The sequence below is a fragment of the Pleurodeles waltl genome, chromosome 7 (genome assembly GCF_031143425.1).
Source record: "Pleurodeles waltl isolate 20211129_DDA chromosome 7, aPleWal1.hap1.20221129, whole genome shotgun sequence".
NCBI lineage: Eukaryota > Metazoa > Chordata > Amphibia > Caudata > Salamandridae > Pleurodeles > Pleurodeles waltl.
In genome coordinates this window covers 285,592,666-285,614,116 of record NC_090446.1, presented here as the reverse complement: position 1 = coordinate 285,614,116, position 21,451 = coordinate 285,592,666, and the positions used below count along the sequence as shown (strand labels likewise).

General features: G+C 46.7%; 1 protein-coding gene across 2 annotated transcripts in view; it reads left to right on the top strand.

Moving 5' to 3' along the window:
* LOC138304020 (protein-glutamine gamma-glutamyltransferase E-like) overlaps positions 1-21,451 on the top strand; it is a 100,914-nt gene that overhangs the window by 30,002 nt on the left and 49,461 nt on the right. For both annotated transcript variants that reach the window (XM_069243670.1, XM_069243669.1), the window contains exons 2-5: positions 2,270-2,443; positions 3,908-4,150; positions 8,377-8,489; positions 10,098-10,226. In XM_069243670.1, the coding sequence (XP_069099771.1) occupies positions 2,270-2,443; positions 3,908-4,150; positions 8,377-8,489; positions 10,098-10,226 (659 nt within the window). The remainder of the gene's footprint in view (positions 1-2,269; positions 2,444-3,907; positions 4,151-8,376; positions 8,490-10,097; positions 10,227-21,451) is intronic.

Below are 21,451 nucleotides of genomic sequence, written 5' to 3'. Positions count from 1 at the left end.
CTAGGACCGATGAACAAGGCAGGAGTAAGTGGCTAAATGCAGCAAGATTAAAGGTAGGACAAAAGCTGGGTGGGTCAGGCCTTATACTCACTTGAAAGGAGTTTACATGAATGTTTTTCACCTCCCAGCCTCTGTTTTCTGCTACGAGGCACCAGCAAACTCTATGATTAAACTTGTTATACGATAAGACGTCCAGCAGCTGAAAAGCCTCCTGGGACCGGCTCAGCAAGTCAGAGGGCGAGCAAGGCAGTGGCTTAGACGTCCTTGTTCCCTGGTGGGGAAAACAGGGCAGAAGAACATAGGATTGAACCTTCTTTAACCGGTAAAAAGTAGCACCAGAACTTTATTAACCAGGACACTGTGAGTTCCTCCTTTCCGTATTGGTAAGATTCCCCAAATGTAGGATTAGGACTAAGGCGTTATATTGCATTACATTTTTCTTCTCTGGTAGTGTAGCCTTTCGCTTCTGTTTGTAGGAGCCTTATGGTAGAGAAGGCCAGAGCAGCACTCGGTCTGGGATCAGCAGCAGGTTGTGGCTCTCATTGTGTAAGAATTACTAATGTCAATAAAATGCAGCTCTGCAGAAATAATTGCTTGAACAGTGGCATTACTGCTCGGCAGTATTTCATGTATTCATTAGCACCAGAGGAGTAACTTCTTTTGTTGCAGCAAGTGCAGTGGCACAGGGGCCCAAGGGGCCAACTAAATTCTGATTACTGCTGTATTTCACGGTTCAAACAGCGGAGGGGTAGGGGTGGGGCATTTCCTACCTTGCACTAGGGCCCATGACAGACTGGCTCCGCATTTTGGCAGTATTTTCGGTAAGCGGTTATTTTGGTAATGGTGACTACTTGCTGGGTTAACCTGACTATTGGTGGTAATCAAAAGAATGCCAGTGGTAATGTTGGTAACTGGTGTCGGGGATTTAGAAGCACCTCCAGTGCCCTAACCATCATGAAATATTTTTTCCTCTTCATTTCTTGATTTCTTAATTTGAGAAAGTATGAGAGAGAGGGTACACATGTGCACAGTATTGTGTTCATAATTTCTATCTGCTGGACCGTGATCATATATATGTGTGCGTTTTCCCTTTGCAATATGTAAAACGAATGGTTAGATCATATATATATCCAATACTTCCATTTTACACCCCACCACTTTTAAACTTCACCAGCCGCCACTGATTGTGCCACTGATGAACCAAGTATGACAGGAAGCAGCACAGAGTGTTAGTGGTTCTTGACACTAGGTAGAGCTTCCAGGAACCAACACTGTTCACAATGAAGAAACACAATGCCAAATTCACATGCAGGCAGACACATAAATGTGCGCACAAAGGTGCATGCACAGTGAGGTTTGCAAGTGATTCTCAGCTCCTGCTCACCAAGGCTGCTGAACTGATCATGCACTTAACTCACACACTTTCTCTCTGGCTCCTGTCAGCCCACACTTAGGTAACTCCAGTCCGACTCCAACTCTTGCTACTGCATGCACTATTCTTTCCTGGTCCAATGTTCATACACATTGAGTGACTGATAGTGTGAGGCCTACGACCTGTCTAATCTCCTTGTCACCTTACTAGATATGCAGCTGAAACATGCTCTATGGGCCAACACAGTGTAGCCCCCATAGTTTGCAGGCCCCTATAGGCCAACACAGTGAGTGTTTGTGTCTGTTGGTCGGCTGGCTGGCACTCTAAAGGACTGCAGATGAGCAAGGCAGTAAAGTGCATAAAACCTCTGAATGATGTACTGCCCTCAGCTTCACTTCTAGTGTGTTGGCGAGCTACCTCTAGCTCCTGAGCTACTAATACATATGTACGGACATAAATAGAAAGCTATATTTGAACATTTAAGCAAACATGTAGGCTTATGTATTTCGTTAACAATTGCTATTTTGCTGTGAAATGTACTTGGATATATTATGTGTGTTGCGTACGTTTTTTTTCTATTTTGCCACACTGCATTCAACATCTTTAATGTTGGGGCCCAAATAAAGGGTGGGGTCGTCATAGATAAAGCTTGGTCATAGCCCCCTTCTATCTTCTCAAAATCTCTCCCCAAAGACGCTAGTGCTAAGGCAACATAGGAGATGGAGAATCGTACAAAGAAAAGGTCTGGATAGTGTTCTCTGGAAAAAGTTTAAGGGTACCAGCTGAATAAAGAGTACAGAATGAGCTAGAGAACGTGGTCTGAAAGCTCTGCGATGACGCATTTCTACTCTTGATGAACAGAGCACTTTTAATTAAAATGCTTTGCTTCCATTACAGCGCTACGGGTGACCGGTGTGGATTTTCAGCTATCTGCAAACAGGACGGCCCATAACACCAAAGACTTTAGCAACCGGATGCTGATTTTGAGAAGAGGCCAGGGATTCAATATAACTCTGAATTTAAGCAGAGCTCTCGGATCTCAAGAGACCATTGGATTTACAGTGGAAACAGGTAACTAATAGCAATATGGCAATCACACAAAACAATCTTAGATGGTTGGTAGTCAGACTGCAGCCTCTCATACTGCAGACATCACACAGACAGAAAAATGCCTGATTCACGAGCAAATACGCTCTAAAAAAATCTGACAGGAGACAATCTCTACTGTTAATCCATCTCAGCCTTGCTAACTTTGACACACTCAGTTAACAGGCTGTGTAATCTCTGTCCGCGGGTGTAGTTATCATTGTTGCTTATGGGGCACATGGGTAGAAGATAACCTGCATCATTACCACGTAGACTGCATTTTTCACTCCACTTGCAGGCTGATGATACTCAGGAGTTGCTCTGATAAACCTATAATCTTTGTATTGAACTTGCTTTACAGGCAGGTTGGTTCCAAAAGGTGCCATCATTTTTTGGCTTTCTGCAATCCATGGAGTTAGGGGTAACCAATGGTAGCAAGCAATGCCCCTTGATGTTCCTAGCACTGCCATTTCAAACCTGGTTTCTGGAGTTTTGAAGGAAGGGACAAGTTCTCAGGAGCCTTCATCTAGCTGCTCTGAAGCAATTAAGAGACTACTGAGGGGCTAAGGTTGGTGCAAGTGGTCAACCTTTGATGTCAAACCTTACTTTATGTCACTTCCGCTATCATAGGCATTTCAGTGAATTAACGCCTACTCTTTACGCTTGTACTGACTGAATATATTGCCCCTGGAGAAGTCAGTGAACATGCAAGCATTTCCACTTTCACACAATAATCTTAGGTGGCTCCTCAAGCTTTTGCGGATTCTGTTATCTGCTCATCTATAACAAGAAATCACAGTTTATAGTCAGTAGGCAATTGAGTAATTCCTCAATTCCCTCAGCAACAAACAAGCCATTTCAACAATTTGAACGTTTTATAAAAAAAAAGCATGTCCTTTCAAGCTCACATTCTGCAGCCAATCCAACCACAAACCACCTCACAGACAAATAATGAGCAAAATATATTAAGAGTAGGTGTCTCGTCACCTAGTAAACTAGGTTGACCTCCTCAATGCAGGTCTATGCAGACACTGCTCGCCAATGAATCATTATTTTCAGGTGTGTTAATTTAATGTGATCACAAAAAAAAATAAAGATTGGGATTGCCAGTAGCCATTAACTACCTGTTCTTGCCTGACACACAATTATGAGGGCAAGCCAAGGGTGAAGATGCTTATTATGTGGGTGGGATTTTTCCAGCTGCACACAGCTGGCAACAAGCGGACTCTGAGGCTCCTAATGACTGACCCTCTAGTATCAACCAAGACAGTCAAATAAACAACTGTACTACTTCTGTCAATCTTTCTCCTCCATGTTCCTGCCACTAAACCTAGAATCAAGCAAACAATAGTAGTTATTGCCACCATTATAAGCACTGTGATTGGCTTAGCCAATCTCATCATTCCATATAAGGTACTAAAAGTCATTGCTCACTTTTCTTTTCTGAAGGTCCTTCACCATCAGTCTCAAAAAGCACAAAAGCTGTCTTTCCTCTATCAAAATCTGCAAGCAGCGGTACCTGGAGCGCAGTTCAAGGTTCAAGCAGCTCCACCTCATTAAGGGTCACCATTACCAGCCCGGCCATAGCCGTCATCGGTGCTTACAAGTTAGGCGTTCAAATCTCCTCCGGCGGCAGAACATCGTCGGCACCACTAGGAGACTTCATGCTACTCTTCAATCCCTGGGTTTCAGGTACAAAGTTCGGTGTTTATTATTAAGAGGGGGGCTTCTTACGCTATGTTGTTTAACTTCAAAGTTTGTTTCTCACCACAAATGGTCGCAAAATTTTCGTATGAAGCATTGGAATTCCCCATACACTGATATAATCACTACTTCTAACTCAAAGGTGTGTTTTCTGATTCCTAGTAAGAAGTCACTACGAGTTAATCCTCTAGGGCACTAACGAGGCATTCCTCCGCCCATCTTGCAAAGAACATTTTCACATGTAGACATTTATTAGTTACCTTACACCATAATTCGGTTTACAAGTCTATATGTAGTTACTCCCAAAACACAAAAATCTGAGGCATCTTTAAGCACCCCTAGTGCCACCTTAGCACCGCCATAGCATAATTTTTTTATTGCTAAAGTGGCTTTGTACTTGTGCCATATTTACAAAGTGGCGCACTGCATGGACAGCGCCAATTTGTAAACCCTTATGCCAGATTAACCCTCCGCCAGGCATAATGTCGGTAAAGGGGGGGCATTCTGGTGCTAGAAGGCCCTCAAAAATGGCACAGTGAAATTTAACAGATTTCACTACATAATTTTTGGTGTCATTTTTAACGCCTGCTCACAGCAGTTGTTAAATAGATGTGCCCCTAGAAACCAATGGGCCTCCTTGTACGTTGCTACACTAGTGTCAAAACATTTGACACTAGTGCAGCAAAGCACCACAATATTGTCAACATTTTTTACGCTATTCTGCTAACGAATGCCATGGTGCACCGTATCATAAATACGGCTCAACCATGGTGTAGTGATGTGCAGTACAGGGACGCAGAAAAAGTGGCACATCAGGTCGGATGGCCCACTTTTTCTTAAATATAGGCCTGTGAATTAAGGAAAGTTGCCTTTGGCGATAAAAAAAGAGCAATAGAATATAACAGTCTGGGCCAGATTTACAAGCCCTAGTGCCGCCGCAGAGTGCTCTTTTTGTGAAAACTCAGTGGTGCTGCACCGTGCACCACATTTACAAGGTGGCACTAAGTCACTTTTTGTGGCTGAACGCCACCTTGTAAATATGGCCCCTCTGAGGCAGTTTTCTGCTTCAGAGGTGCATGCAATGGGCGCTGTTGTGGGGGCTCGACTGCAAAAACCACTGCTTTTGATGCAGCCCCAGGTATTCATGAAGGCGTAAATCTGTGGCAGCACCAAAAAATAATGCCACTCCAGGGGTGGTGTTCGCATGGCACAATGAGGAGGAATACTTTTATTCCTCCTCATTTTTGCCATAGAATGGGCAAAAGGCCATGAATGACTGTTTATGTGCAGGAAGGTATCCCTTCCTGCACATAAACAATCATTGAAAAATGACAATTTGCTACTTCTATGTGTGCTGCATTCTGCAGCACACAACTACATGCCAAATCGCCATTGTAGAGTGGTTATTTGCAAGAAGGGACAAGTTCCTGCACATGAACAGTCAATCCCCACAATGCAAACACCCTTGCACTACGGTGCAAGGGTGCCTTTAGCTTGCAGCTAAATTTAGCACCAGTGCAGGAGGAAACGCGGGGTGCACCGTATTTTAGTGAATCCGGTGCATCCCTGCGTTACTAAAGGTATACATCTCTTCACTGAAAATCTTTATGAAAAGCATAGGAGTACAGGGTTTACAGAACATTTACCTAGGCTACTCACTTTTTATGGTAGAGTTCTCTCCGCGCGTTTTGGCTTGGTGCAAATGCAAGCTTCAATGTGTTAAGTGCTTCCCTGGTGCCTCTAAGACTGATTTGCATATCATTAGCTCCTTTCTACAAGGTTGTAGATGAGCTAAAATCCAGTGGCATTGATTGTGCTCAGAGTTAATATTAGTGGATCAGCTTAACCCAAGGATTTTAACTCAGTGCTTGTTTGCCACCTGAGCGAGTCATCCTAGGTGAAGAGGTATGCCTAGGCATGGGTACTTTGCTTGCTGCGCCATAGGGATTCTATCTGCACCTCACTGATGAAGTTCATCGAGGATGAAAAGGAAATTTGTGTTCATATTCAGAGGGATGTGGCCTTCCAGTTAAGGACATACTTTTCATAGTGGACCAGGGCAGACTTGCATATATTTAGTTTCAAACTAAAGTAACTCGAGAGAGCTAAAAACGATGGCATGGAATAGATCAGAGTAATTACGCCGTTTAAGCAACAGGGATTGAAACAAAAGCAAGTTGGTACTCTGGGAGTTTGAATGCTGGGACGGAGCATTGCTGTCCGTTGCAGGTTTTCATCCCTGCATTCGTCGAAGTTACCCTGCCTCGTGGATTTTAATAAGTCAGGGAACCTTGCAAATGATTGTTTTGTACCCCACTGGTTTGTGCATCAGTTGCGGCACAAAACTGAACTGGGTCACTTAGCAGTCACTGTGCAAAAACATCAGATCGAATTTTGTACATCAGGGCCATCATTCTGACTAGCATATTAAGTATTGCTATATCACTCATTTCAGAGTTTTATAAAATAGGCGAGATGATGCCCTCTTTTAGAGACAATTAATGAACAGCAGAACGTGCTGTCTGGTTCCAGAAATTTTACATCATCACAGCAACACATCTATCATTTTAAAAAATGTCATCCAGAAAAAAATGGCCCAGATTAGCAATGTCTACCCAAGCTAAATTTCTTCACTACTGATGCAAAAACACAAATCAAAAAGGAAAATCTCTAGACAACAATTTTCTTACTGAGATATATCAAGGTGCCAGGACTACATAGACAAAAAGGTCTAGACTCCAACTGTCACTACATAAGTAGTTAAAAGCTGCAGGTAACACAGTAGAGTGAAGTAATTGCACTATATGTAAACCATTTATGTCAGACACAAATGAAAATGATGAGCTCCTGTCTTTGTGTTTATGTTTTCATGCTGTGTACACAAAATCCATGCAAAACATACTGTTCTATTTATAAGATAGCAGACCATAGATTCTCAGCCACTGAGGCGTGTTATCTGCTTTTGCCCTACACCACACACTTGACATCAAAGATGTCCATCAGAGGTTTAGAAGTGCTGATCCATTCCAGATGATTAGGTTAAATGCTATGTTAATCAGTTCCAATTAAATTAATTGGATGGAAATGTATTTTTGCTGATATCCTGAAAGTATGGTATTGATTCAGCCCTCCTCAAATAAAATTGAACACCCCTGACCTACATGGTTCGAATTGGCTTCTCATCCTCCCTACCTTGGTTTGTGCCGTAGTATATATTGCATGCATTCACCTTGTGTGGGACTTAAGATGAATTATAAGACATCCTTGGTAGGACCCTGACTGGATGTTTTGCCACTCTGCCATTCCCAGTGTGCTGCAGGCAGAGGACCTGCTTCAGAACAGAATAGCTTGCCATGACCCAACCACAAAATCCTAATCAACCCCATATTAGTAACAAACCCCTTCAGTGTGGGACTGGGTTGAATATCACTGCCAAGGCTGATTTAGGTTTCCAGTACAACTCTCGCATTGATGTTTTATGAAGCTTTACATATCTGTGGACCATCCTTGTTGGGGCCGGCTATCATTACAGTGATACAGAACACACATCCCCTGAGTTTTAGGATCACTTCTTTGCTGTGGTCAAGTATATTCCATCCAGCCAACAGAGGGTCCTCCTACTTTAGCATGGCCCAGATAGGTGATAAGTAGAGTCACTGGAATTATGTGGCAATCATAAACCAATTTCTGCTGCAGGCTTCACTAAATTATGAGACAAGAGAAGGTAAATTATGTGTCAAAACGCAGTACATTCTGTGGCAGCATTGACTATTTTACATTGTAAAACACATTAAATAGTGCCTGAGCATAAAGTGCACATTACTAGTTTAACACCTGAATTAAGCAATCGTCAACACAAGGACAACAAGTAAACAACTGCAACAGAGCTGCCACTGTGCTGCACCACATTTGACACCTTTTAGGCAATAATTTATCTTTTTGTTACAAGCTTCAAATTCTGCAGCAGGGGATCTTCTGTGTGTCAAGGGTGGTGGACCCCTAATTAGGTGGAAAACGGGGTAGAGAAGCATAACTCCTTTGGTCCTGGTGTTAGGGCAACAAGGTGTGCACAATGCAGCTTTTCTAAGGTCTTAAAAAAAGTGAAAAAGTGTGTCTGTGTTTAATGGAAACCACGGCATAGTTATGGTGAATATTGGAAAGGTTCTTGAAATCATGGCAATAACTGTAATTGTTGTTTTTTCTCTTTACTTTAGGGGACGATGTCTACATGTCGAATGATGCAGAGAGGAAGGAGTATGTACTGAATGAAAATGGGGTTATCTTTTGGCACATCAGTGGATCTTCCAGACCTTGGGACTATGGACAGGTAAAATTAAAACGTCCATCTAAAGATTCTTGCGTTAAGTACTCTAATGGAGTCCTAAGTTAAGATTGCACTACAAATTTAAACAAGCATTAGCCAAGCCAATAGGTATAACCTTTTCAACAGTGCAAGTTTTATTTTTTAGCAAATACGCAATATGCAAGAAAGGCAAAACTAAACAAAAAAAATGTAAAAAGAAATTGCCAAGAAGCCAGGCAGTCTAGCCCTGTCAGTAAAGTGCACTCATTTTTCTGCAGTATCTGCACCTGGTTTCCAACCAAATTCCTTCACTCACAGTTTAAGACAGCCAATTGATGAAGTGGACTCATTGCCATATGCTCTAAGCTGTGGTGGGCTAAAGCAAAATGGTAGTGAGACTGATATTCCGTTCTCTGTGAAGGCATATGGAGCCCAGGACACTACTCCCCACCCAACGACAATTCAGTTTGTAAAATGTAAACACTGTGGCAACATGCAAATTCAAGAATGATAGACCTGGGCCCGTATTACTGACAATGTGCACTTTACCTGTTTGCGCCACGGGGCACCTTTAAACAGGTGTGCCGAGTGTATACAGTGAAAGTACACCCTAATACAATGCTACAAGGCCAGCTGCAACTCGAGCTGCCCTGGGGGCAGGTCATTCAGTGAAATATGGAGCTGGCTGCTGTAATAATTTGCTCCATCCTTCACAATATAGGCAGCAGTAACGTGCAATTTGAAGAGGAGAAAGCGATCCCCCTGCAGGTGTGTGCAGTTAATGACTTCTCCCTCCTGCAAGAGGATGCCAAAGTGGTCCTTTGGAGCCCCTTACGCACCTCCAGAGGGCAGCCTTGTGGAGGTGCACTGGCATTGCACCACCTTTTTGTGGGACACCTCTGAGGACCCCTCCTAAAGGCCTATTTACATCTGTGCCCACCTCTATAATACACTGCAGGCATGAGGCAAAAAGATTCCCCCACTTGCATAGGGACACCCCCCCAGGCAGGTGAGGGCACACCCTCTCATGCTAGCGCTGGTGCTACATGTGGGCCAGTGCTATCAGTATTGCCCATGGGGGCGCATTACCCTCTGTCACCCCTTCTCTAATACCATTGTGGAGAAGGGGCACACATGCCCGTTTGCCCTCTGGGCACAATGTATAAGAAGGCAGCAGGTGCAGAAGGTTATTTCTTTAACAGTAGCACGTATTGATTACTAACAAGATCCTCACCAGGTTTTACCTGCTTTAAACTTGTGGGCAAATAGCAATGCACCCGTAATTTGCACATGGCCAATACCACATGTGCAAATTGAGCGTGGGCAAATAGCATCCATCTTGGAATCTCGTTTCAGGCAATGGGAAGAGACAGGCAGCTATTGTGAGACATGGCTTGGGGATATTTGAACTTGATTGCATTGTCGTTGTGTTGCAGTGTAATCGGGCTGTGAAGCTACTTGTGTGCCAAATGGGAGGTAGTGTAGACTTTTAAAGAGGAGAGTATCCGTGTTGAGATAGACACCATTACAGCATCACACATACTAACAACACAATGCTGGTAAATAAATTGATATTAACCTTTTCACTCTAGGAATGACCTAATTCTCACAGACTTTACCATATTTTTGCAGTTTGAAATAGGTATTCTGGAAATCTGCTTCAAAATTCTCGATCAGAGTCCAGATTACAGAGAAAATGCGGCAGAACATGTTTCCAAGAGGAACGACCCAAAATACATAGGAAGGCTGCTCAGTGCAATGGTAAGGCATTAGCAGTTTATTCATAAAGTACAGGCTGAGAAGACTTATGCAACCTGAGAGATTTTTATACTAAGGGTTGACCTTCACAATGTCATGGTACCTGATGGATTATGTTGCTGATAGTTTGTCAACGCTTTGGATATGACTAAATTGACAAAATGTTCTATTGTGTAATGCCCTCATTAAACGTGGCCCTGTATGTTGCGGTGGTAATACTACACTTGGTATTATACATAGTGCGGGTATTTGTGTCATCATGTTCCTGTTTTTTAGGAACGTACGAGTTCAGATAGTAATCTGTAGACATTGTTTTTTCTGCACTGATTCTCGCTTTTAATAAGGCAATAGTAGGCATTTTTTGGAGGCCAACGTTTCCCTGAATTAACTTAAAGTATTTGTTTTGTGATAAACAGAAACATTGGCAAAGCTAGTACGTCTAACCTACGAGAGATGGGCGATTTGGAAATGTTTGTACACATGCCATACAGCAGTACAAATGCTGTGCAGAGTGGCAAAAACGAATAAAACAAGGGTGTGACGCGGCCGTAGCTCATGTGTTTTAGCACTAGGTGCATCATAGCGCTTTCTTTTTTATTTTTAGCCATGTGCTCTACTGAAGCAATACAGAGGAAGGGTGAGTGGGTTAAAGTGAGTAAAGGGAAGCATAACAAGGGTTGAACAGGAAAATGGAGAGATGGTGGGAGGAGCTGGGAGAAGTATATGGACAACGGAGGGTGTGCAAAAGGCAAGGAGCAACTGCAAGGACAATGGAGGGTCAGCAGAAAGGTCTGGGGACAGCCACATCGACAGAGGAGGGTCTGTGGCAAGGAGACCTGGAAAGCTGATGGACAGTTGAGGGTTAGTGGGAGGGATTGGGGTAAGGAAACTGACAAGATTAGGCAGGTAGGAGGTGCTGGAGGCAAGCACATGGACAACAGAGGTTTGTCGCGAGGAGCAGGGAGCAAGAAGACAGACAATGGTGAGGGGTGGGGACAACCTAAGGCAACAGATTTTGGACGACATGGGCTGGGTTCAACCAGATAGGCAATAGAGGATATTCAGGATGAGCTGGGGGAAGCACAAGGACAACAGAAGTTGTGAGGGAGATGTTAGGGCAAGCAGATGGACATCAGAGAGTCAGTGGGAGGGGCTGGGAAAGCACATGGACAATTGAGATGGGTGTGGCATCTACATGGACAATAGAGGGTGGGCTGGAGAGGCTGGGGATAGTAGAAAGACAATGTGCAGTAGACAGGAGGAACTAGAGATAAGCACAAGGACAATGCAGAGCGGTTGGGAGGGTCTCTGGCAAACAGATGGATAACATAGGGTCATAAAAGGGGGTTGGGGTGACCGACGGTGGGAGAGATAGGCAACACCGGGTGATTTTTAGGGGCTAGGGTCAAGCAGATTGACAACAGAGGGTTGCCGGGAAGGGCTCGAACCAATCACGCGGACAACAGATTGTGTGCAGAGGGGGCTGAGGTCAGCACTTAGACAACAGAGGGTTACTGGGGCTGAGACAAGCACAGACAATGGATGGGACTGAGGGAGGAACATGGAGAAGGAAGAAGTATATGAAAGGACAGCTAAAAATGCACATGCATTCCCATTGAGTGCTTAAACAAAAAAGAAAAAAAGTAGTGCCTAAAAAATGAGCAGTTGAAGGGCACAAGTAATGCATCCATTCTCCAGAGGAAGGTGAAATACACGAATAAGAGGGAATCCTAGGGAACCTAATGAATAAAGAGCAAGCAAATAAGATTGACATTGAAACCAACCAATTGTAAGCAATGGGCAGCCTCTAAGCCCCCTTTAAGGGAACCATACATCTGGTAAGAAACAGTCCATTCTATGTGTCAGGAGAGACCTATAAATGCAGGGATTCTGTGCCACTTGTAATCCTTTTTCTGCCATTTTTTCACGCAACTTAATCCCTGGGTCACTCTAACAAGGACCTGGATTTAGAGAATCAAGACTGGTATTGCACAAGAAAGGGTTTGACTCTTGGCTGCATTTGCATATTACATCTGTTCAACCTGGCATCCAAGGTATATGTATATTCAAGATCTGCATAAACTTATGGACTGTACCTATAGGCTTTCTTACTTTCCACAGTCCATTAGACCCCATCATTTAAACTGGGAGAGAGAATACCCTTTCACAAATTACAGTTGCACGAGGTGCTCTTTGTATTTTGAGCCTGATGTAAAGTTGAGGGGAACAGTGAATAAAGCATGCAAGTGTTAGCAGCATGAGGGAGGACCTGGTGGTAAGTGTCCATGCAAACATCCGAGAGAGCACAATATGTGATAATGTGGTGTTAGACCTGACAGCCTTAGGGTAGTCACCCCTAACTTTTTGCCTGCCTCCCTCCACTTTTTGGACACTGTTTTTGCTGGTTTATAGACTCTGCGCACTTTACCACTGCTAACCAGTGCTAAAGTGCATATGCTCTCTCCCTTAAAACATGGTAACCTTGAATCATACCTGATTGGACTATTAATTTACTTATAAGTCCCTAGTAAGGTGCACTTTATGTGCATAGGGCTGGTAAATTAAAGGCTACTAGTGGGCCTGCAGCACTGGTTGTGCCACCCACTTAAGTAGCCCCTTTTCCTTGTCTCAGGCCTGCCATTGCAAGGCCTGTGTGTGCAGTTTCACTGCCACCTCGACTTGGCATTTAAAAGTACTTGCCAAGCCTAGAACTCCCCTTTTTCTACATATAAGTCACCCTTAATGTGTGCCCTAGGTAACCCCTAGGGCAGGGTGCTGTGTAGGTAAAAGGCAGGACATGTACCTGTCTAGTTATATGTCCTGGTAGTGTAAAACTCCTAAATTCGTTTTCACACTACTGTGAGGCCTGCTCCCTTCATAGGCTAACATTGGGGCTGCCCTCATACACTGTTGAAGTGGCAGCTGCTGATCTGAAAGGAGCAGGAAGGTCATATTTAGTATGGCCAGAATGGTAATACAAAGTCCTACTGACTGGTGAAGTCGGATTTAATATTACTATTCTAGAAATGCCACTTTTAGAAAGTGAGCATTTCTTTGCACTTAAATCCTTCTGTGCCTTACAATCCACGTCTGGCTGGGCTTGGTTGACAGCTCCTTGTGCATTCACTCAGACACACCCCAAACACAGGGTACTCAGCCTCACTTGCATACATCTGCATTTTGAATGGGTCTTCCTGGGCTGGGAGGGTGGAGGGCCTGCTCTCACACAAAGGACTGCCACACCCCCTACTGGACCCTGGCAGACAGGATTGAACTGAAAGGGGACCTGGTGCACTTCTTAGCCACTCTTTGAAGTCTCCCCCACTTCAAAGGCACATTTGGGTATAAAACAGGGCCTCTGCCCTACCTCATCAGACACTTGCTGGAGAAGAAACCTGAACCAGAAACTACATCCTGCCAAGAAGAACTGCCTGGCTGCTCAAAGGACTCACCTGTCTGCTTTCTACAAAGGACTGGTGCCTTGCTGTTGCCCTGCTGCCTTGCTGAACTCTTGTCTGGCTGTGAAAGTGCTCTCCAAGGGCTTGGATAGAGCTTGCCTCCTGTTCCCTGAAGTCTCAGGACCAAAAAGACTTCTCTCTTTTACCTGGACGCTCCGTGCGCCGAAAATTTAGACGCACAGCTTGTTTCGCGGCGAGAAAAACGCCGCACACCGACGCTGATCGACGCAACGCTCTTGGGACGATCGAAGATCCGACGCACGGCCTCGCAAGGACAACGCCGCCCGACCTCTAGAGGTGAAATCGACGCAACGCCTGCGGTGAGATCGTAATTTCAACGCGCAGCCCCGCAGATCGAAGCCTAGAGGAGAAATCGACACGACGCCTGCCGTGAGATCGTAAATTCGACGCACAGCCCCACAGATCGACGCGCAGCCGGAGAACAAGCAGGAAAATCCACGCACAGACCCGGGACATCTGGTAATCCCCGCGATCCACAGAAAGAGACTGTCCCCGCGCCGGAAAACGACGCCCGACTTCTCCGCGTGGAAAATAACGACGCAAGTCCGTGTGTGCTGAGGAGAAATCGACGCACACACCCTTTTTCCACGCACCTCTTCTCTTGTGGCCCTCTGAGGAGATTTTTCCACTCCCAACCAGGTACTTGTGCTTGAAAGAGACTTTGTTTATATTCTAAAGACTTAAGACACTTTATATCACTTTCCTGTGATATTTCTACAATTTTCCATTGCAACTTTATTCTTTTTGACCTACAATTATCCTGATAAATATTCTATATTTTTCTAAACACTGTGTGGTGTATTTTTGTGGTGCTATATGGTGGTATTGTATGATTTATTGCACAAATACTTTACACATTGCCTTCTAAGTTAAGCCTGACTGCTCGTGCCAAGCTACCAGAGGGTGTGCACAGGATAATCTTGGATTGTGTGTGACTTACCCTGACTAGAGTGAGGGCTTTTGCTTGGACAGGGGGTAACCTGACTGCCAACCAAAAACCCCATTTCTAACATTGGTGATCAGCGGTGAGGATAGGACTTGTATTTGTGCAGTGACATACAGTAGCTAAGTATTTCACTACCTACCCACAGTTGAAGGTCAACTTGGTTTTTATCTCTTTTTGAAAATCCGTTTTTTCCTGACAATTTTCTAAAACTAAATCCTCACTCAACATGTCTCTGACTGGGTCTCAGACAGGGGACTTTGACCTAGTCCAGTTGGATACATACACGGTCAAACAGCTAAGAGGATTCTGCAGGGCATTAAGGGTACCCACCCAAGGGGCCTCCAGAAAGGAGGACTTTCAAGTGGCGCTGAGGGCCTGGGCAGAAGCCCATTTAGAGGATGATGAGGAAGAGGAGCCAGAAAATGGCCCCTCAGAAGGATTTTCACTATCTGTGGATGGTGTTACCACTGTAATTGTGCACCCTTCCAGACCAGGGAGCAGTGTCTCCATGCAAAGCCTGACCGCAGAGGAAAGGAGAGAGGAAAGGGAGTTCCAATTGCAAATGGCAAAACTGAAAATTGAGGCTCAACAGGAGGAAAGGAGGGCAGAGAGAGAAGCCAAACAAGCTGAGGCTGAAAGAGCAGCCAAACAGATTGAAGCTGAAAGAACAGCCAAACAAGCGGAAGCTGAAAGAGCAGCCAAACAAGTGGAAGCTGAAAGAGCTTTGGCTGAAAAGAAACTATTGTTGGCTCATGAACTGAGTCTCAAGGAGCTGGAGATCAAGGCAAGACAGTCTGAATCCAGCAATAATGGTGGCAGCATACAGACAGGACCTGCTGGAGAAAAGAAGGTTCGTATACCCAAAAATGTGGTGCCCAGTTTTGTGGTGGGAGATGACATAGAAAATGGTTAGCTGCTTATGAAGTTGCACTAAGGGCTCATGAGGTTCCTGAAGGGCAATGGGGGGTAGCTATGTGGGGTTATGTGCCGCCATTGGGGAGGGACACACTTCTCACATTGGATCCACCGGATCAAAACACATACCCACTTCAGAAAGCCACTTTACTTGCCAAGTTTGGGCTGACCCCTGAGGGATACCGTCAGAGGTTCAGGGACAGCACCAAACAAACCACACAAACATGGGTAGATTTCTTTGATTTCTCTAGTAAGGCACTGAATGGATGGGTGCGGGGCAACAAAGTAGCAGATTATAAGGGTTTATATGACTTGATTCTGAGAGAGCATATGCTTAATGTTACTTATACAGATTTGCGCCAGCAGCTAGTGAATAGTAAGCTGACTGATCCCAGGAAGCTTGCTGAGGAGGCGGACCTCTGGGTTAGCACCAGAGTGTCCAAAAAGGTACCTGGGGGGGACTCCCACAAAGGTGGTCAGGGTTCCCAACAGAAGAAAGAGGGGGGAGATAAACTTACAGATAAGGAACTCTCTAAAGGCCCCCAAAAGAATTCCCAGGGAGGGGGTGGCAACCCTTCCTTTTCCAAATTTGGGAAAAAGCCAGGGACATTTGACAAGTCAGGGAAATCTAGCCCCAAATGCATGGAGTGTTACCAGTATGGTCACTACAAAGGCGATCCACAGTGCCCCAAGAGGGCACCGTCCACTACTGGACAGGCACCTGGGTAGACTAGTGTAGCACTCGGGGGGAGATGGACCCAACTAGCTTTGGGGAGCAGGTAGAGATTTCCCTAGTGTCCCTGGGAGAAGGAGAAATGGCGCCCAAGGCCCACATGCCCAGAAATACTTCTAAGTACCGGCAGTGGGTCACCATTGATGGGCAGAAGGTGGAGGCTCTGCGTGACACAGGAGCCAGTATGACTACTATCAAGAGTCAGCTGGTGTCAACAGAGCAGATAGTACCTAATACATTCCACCAGGTCAGAGTCGCTGACAATCGCGAGAGTCACCTACCGGTGGCTCTGGTTCCCTTTGAGTGGGGGGGGGGTCTCTGGTACTCTGAAAGTAGCTGTGAGTCCTGCCATGCCTGTAGATTGTCTGTTAGGCAATGACCTTGAGCACACTGCTTGGAAAGAAGTGGAGCTCAGGTCTCACCTGGAGATGTTAGGGTTACCTGAGTGGGTCTGCATGACCACACGGTCCATGGCTGACCGAGAGGGAAGTCAAGGGCATCTGGAGCCTGGAACGATGGCCCAGAGAGCTGCCAGGAGGAGGGACCAGGAGTGCGGGAAACCGGCCCCAGCAGTTCCCACAGTGGCTGACGGGGCTCCTGAGGAGGAGGCTCCCGAGCCAACTGGGGAAGACATTGCCGCCCTAGGTGACTTACCTGAGCTTGCTGGCTGGCAAGTTGAGGGTGGACCCACCAGGGAGGAATTCTGCAAGGCGCAGAAAGAATGTCCCACTCTAGAAGGTTTGAGGAAACAAGCCTCAAACCAGGCAGCAGGCGACGCCTCTGGCGATCACCACCTATATTGGGAGAATGATCTCCTCTACAGTGAGCCTAAGGTTCCGGGCTTTGGGGCAGCACGTATGCAGGTGGTCCCCCAATGTTACCGAACCTTCCTACTGGGCCTGGCTCACGACATTCCCCTGGCAGGACATTTGGGGCAGGGCAAGACCTTTAACAGGCTTGTCACCCACTTTTATTGGCCCAAAAGGAGGACACACTCAGACAAGTTCTGCAGATCCTGTCCTACCTGCCAGGCCAGTGGTAAAGCAGGAAAAAGGGTTAAAACCCCCCTGATTCCACTTCCTGTCGTTGGCACCCCCTTTGAAAGGGTGGGCATCGACATTGTTGGTCCCTTGGACCCCAAAACTGCCTTAGGCAACAGGCTCATCCTGGTTTTGGTGGACCATGCCACCCGTTACCCAGAGGCAATCCCTCTGAGGACAGTAACTGCACAGGTGGTGGCCAGAACCCTGATGGGAATATTTACCCGTGTGGGATTCCCCAAGGAAATAGTGTCTGACAGAGGCACTAACTTCATGTCTGCATACATGAAGTCTCTGTGGGATGTGTGTGGTGTAACTTACAAGTTCACCACACCCTATCACCCCCAGTCGAATGGTCTTGTGGAGAGATTCAACAAGAACCTGAAAGGCATGATTGGTGGCCTCCCTGAGGCCATGAGGCGTAAGTGGGACGTCCTCTTACCATGCCTTCTCTTTGCTTACAGAGAGGTCCCCCAGAGAGGGGTAGGGTTCAGTCCCTTTGAACTTCTCTACGGGTACCCTGTCAGGGGACCCTTAAGCATTGTCCAGGAGGGATTGGAGAAAGCTCCAAAGACACCCCCTCAGGATGTGGTCAGCTACATGTTGTCCCTCCGCAACCAGATGACCCGCTTCTGGAAAGAAGCCCAAGATAACCTTGAGGCCAGTCAAGAGGTGATGAAACAATGGTATGACCAGAAGGCCACCCTGGTAGAGTTTCAACCTGGAGACAAAGTGCGGGTAATGGAGCCAGTAGAGCCCAGAGCTCTCCAGGACCGCTGGTCTGGCCCATTTGAAATAAAGGAGCGGAAAGGGGAGGCCACTTACCTAGTGGACCTCAAAACCCCTAGGAATCCCCTAAGGGTGCTCCATGTGAACCGACTGAAAGCTCATTTTGAGAGGTCAGAGATCAACATGCTTCTGGCCACAGATGAAGGAACGGAAGAGGAGAGTGAACCTCTCCCCGACCTCCTCTCTGCCCAAGAAGGTGATGGGTCAGTAAGCGGGGTCATTCTGTCTGACTCCCTGATTCTAAATCAGAAAGGAGACTGCTATGAGCTGTTGGAGCAGTTCTCCCCCCTGTTCTCCCTTACTCCTGGACTGACCCACCTCTGTGTTCATGATATTGACACTGGTGACAGTCTCCCTGTGAAAAACAACATTTACAGGTTGTCGGATAAGGTGAAGGCCAGCATCAAGGAGGAGGTCTCCAAGATGTTGACTCTAGGGGTTATTGAGAAATCCAGTAGTCCCTGGGCCAGCCCAGTGGTATTGGTCCCTAAGGCTACTGCCCCAGGTGCGAAGCCAGTACTCCGGTTCTGTGTGGACTACCGGGGTCTCAACTCAGTCACACGGACTGATGCTCACCCCATCCCCCGAGCTGACGAGCTCGTGGACAGGCTAGGCACTGCCAAGTTCCTGAGTACATTTGATCTTACTTCAGGGTACTGGCAGATCGCCCTAACTGAGGGGGCCAAGGAAAGATCCGCATTTTCAACCCCGGATGGCCATTACCAGTTCCGGGTGATGCCGTTTGGGTTGAAAAATGCCCCCGCTACCTTCCAACGGTTGGTTAACGGGGTCCTAGCTGGCAAGGATGCCTTCTGTGCAGCCTACCTGGATGACATAGCTGTCTACAGTTCCAGCTGGGAGGAACACCTGCTTCACCTCAAGGAGGTGCTTCAGGCCCTGCAACAGGCAGGCCTGACCATCAAGGCCAGTAAGTGCCAGATTGGGCAGGGTTCCGTGGTGTACTTGGGACACCTAGTGGGTCAAGGTGCAGCCACTCCAGGCCAAGATTGAAACTATCAAGGCCTGGCAACCACCCGAACGCAGACTGAGGTGAGAGCCTTTCTAGGCCTCACAGGATACTACCGCCGATTTGTCAAGGGCTATGGTTCCATTGTAACACCCTTGACAGAACTCACTTCCAAGAAACAACCTAGGTTGGTGAATTGGACAGAGGCTTGTCAGAAAGCCTTTGACGCCCTGAAGGAAGCCATGTGCACGGCCCCCGTACTCATGGCCCCTGACTACTCCCAGGAATTTATCGTGCAGACAGACGCTTCAGAGCATGGCATAGGGGCAGTCCTAGCACAGCTAAATGAGGAGGGCAGAGATCAACCGGTAGTCTTTATTAGCAGAAGGCTATTACCACGGGAACAGAGGTGGAGTGCTATTGAGAGAGAAGCTTTCGCTGTGGTCTGGGCACTGAAGAAGCTGAGACCCTACCTGTTTGGGACTCACTTCCGGGTTCAGACAGACCACAGGCCCCTCAGATGGCTCATGCAGATGAGGGGTGAGAATCCAAAACTCTTGAGGTGGTCCATTTCCCTACAGGGGATGGACTTTACGGTGGAACATCGCCCAGGGGTTGACCACGCCAATGCTGATGGTCTCTCCAGGTACTTCCGCCTTAGCGATGAGAGCTCCCAGGAGGTCGGGTAGCTCTCCCCACTTTCAGCTGGGGGGGACACATGTTAGACCTGACAGCCTTAGGGTAGTCACCCCTAACTTTTTGCCTGCCTCCCTCCACTTTTTGGACACTGTTTTTGCTGGTTTATAGACTCTGCGCACTTTACCACTGCTAACCAGTGCTAAAGTGCATATGCTCTCTCCCTTAAAACATGGTAACCTTGAATCATACCTGATTGGACTATTAATTTACTTATAAGTCCCTAGTAAGGTGCACTTTATGTGCATAGGGCTGGTAAATTAAAGGCTACTAGTGGGCCTGCAGCACTGGTTGTGCCACCCACTTAAGTAGCCCCTTTTCCTTGTCTCAGGCCTGCCATTGCAAGGCCTGTGTGTGCAGTTTCACTGCCACCTCGACTTGGCATTTAAAAGTACTTGCCAAGCCTAGAACTCCCCTTTTTCTACATATAAGTCACCCTTAATGTGTGCCCTAGGTAACCCCTAGGGCAGGGTGCTGTGTAGGTAAAAGGCAGGACATGTACCTGTCTAGTTATATGTCCTGGTAGTGTAAAACTCCTAAATTCGTTTTCACACTACTGTGAGGCCTGCTCCCTTCATAGGCTAACATTGGGGCTGCCCTCATACACTGTTGAAGTGGCAGCTGCTGATCTGAAAGGAGCAGGAAGGTCATATTTAGTATGGCCAGAATGGTAATACAAAGTCCTACTGACTGGTGAAGTCGGATTTAATATTACTATTCTAGAAATGCCACTTTTAGAAAGTGAGCATTTCTTTGCACTTAAATCCTTCTGTGCCTTACAATCCACGTCTGGCTGGGCTTGGTTGACAGCTCCTTGTGCATTCACTCAGACACACCCCAAACACAGGGTACTCAGCCTCACTTGCATACATCTGCATTTTGAATGGGTCTTCCTGGGCTGGGAGGGTGGAGGGCCTGCTCTCACACAAAGGACTGCCACACCCCCTACTGGGACCCTGGCAGACAGGATTGAACTGAAAGGGGACCTGGTGCACTTCTTAGCCACTCTTTGAAGTCTCCCCCACTTCAAAGGCACATTTGGGTATAAAACAGGGCCTCTGCCCTACCTCATCAGACACTTGCTGGAGAAGAAACCTGAACCAGAAACTACATCCTGCCAAGAAGAACTGCCTGGCTGCTCAAAGGACTCACCTGTCTGCTTTCTACAAAGGACAGCTGCCTTGCTGTTGCCCTGCTGCCTTGCTGAACTCTTGTCTGGCTGTGAAAGTGCTCTCCAAGGGCTTGGATAGAGCTTGCCTCCTGTTCCCTGAAGTCTCAGGACCAAAAAGACTTCTCTCTTTTACCTGGACGCTCCGTGCGCCGAAAATTTCGACGCACAGCTTGTTTCGCGGCGAGAAAAATGCCGCACACCGACGCTGATCGACGCAACGCTCTTGGGACGATCGAAGATCCGACGCACGGCCTCGCAAGGACAACGCCGCCCGACCTCTAGAGGTGAAATCGACGCGACGCCTGCCGAGAGATCGTAATTTCAACGCGCAGCCCCGCAGATCGAAGTCTAGAGGAGAAATCTACGCAACGCCTGCCCTTGAGATCGTAAATTCGACGCGCAGCCCCGCAGATCGACGCGCAGCCGGAGAACAAGCAGGAAAATCCACGCACAGACCCGGGACATCTGGTAATGCCCGCGATCCACAGAAAG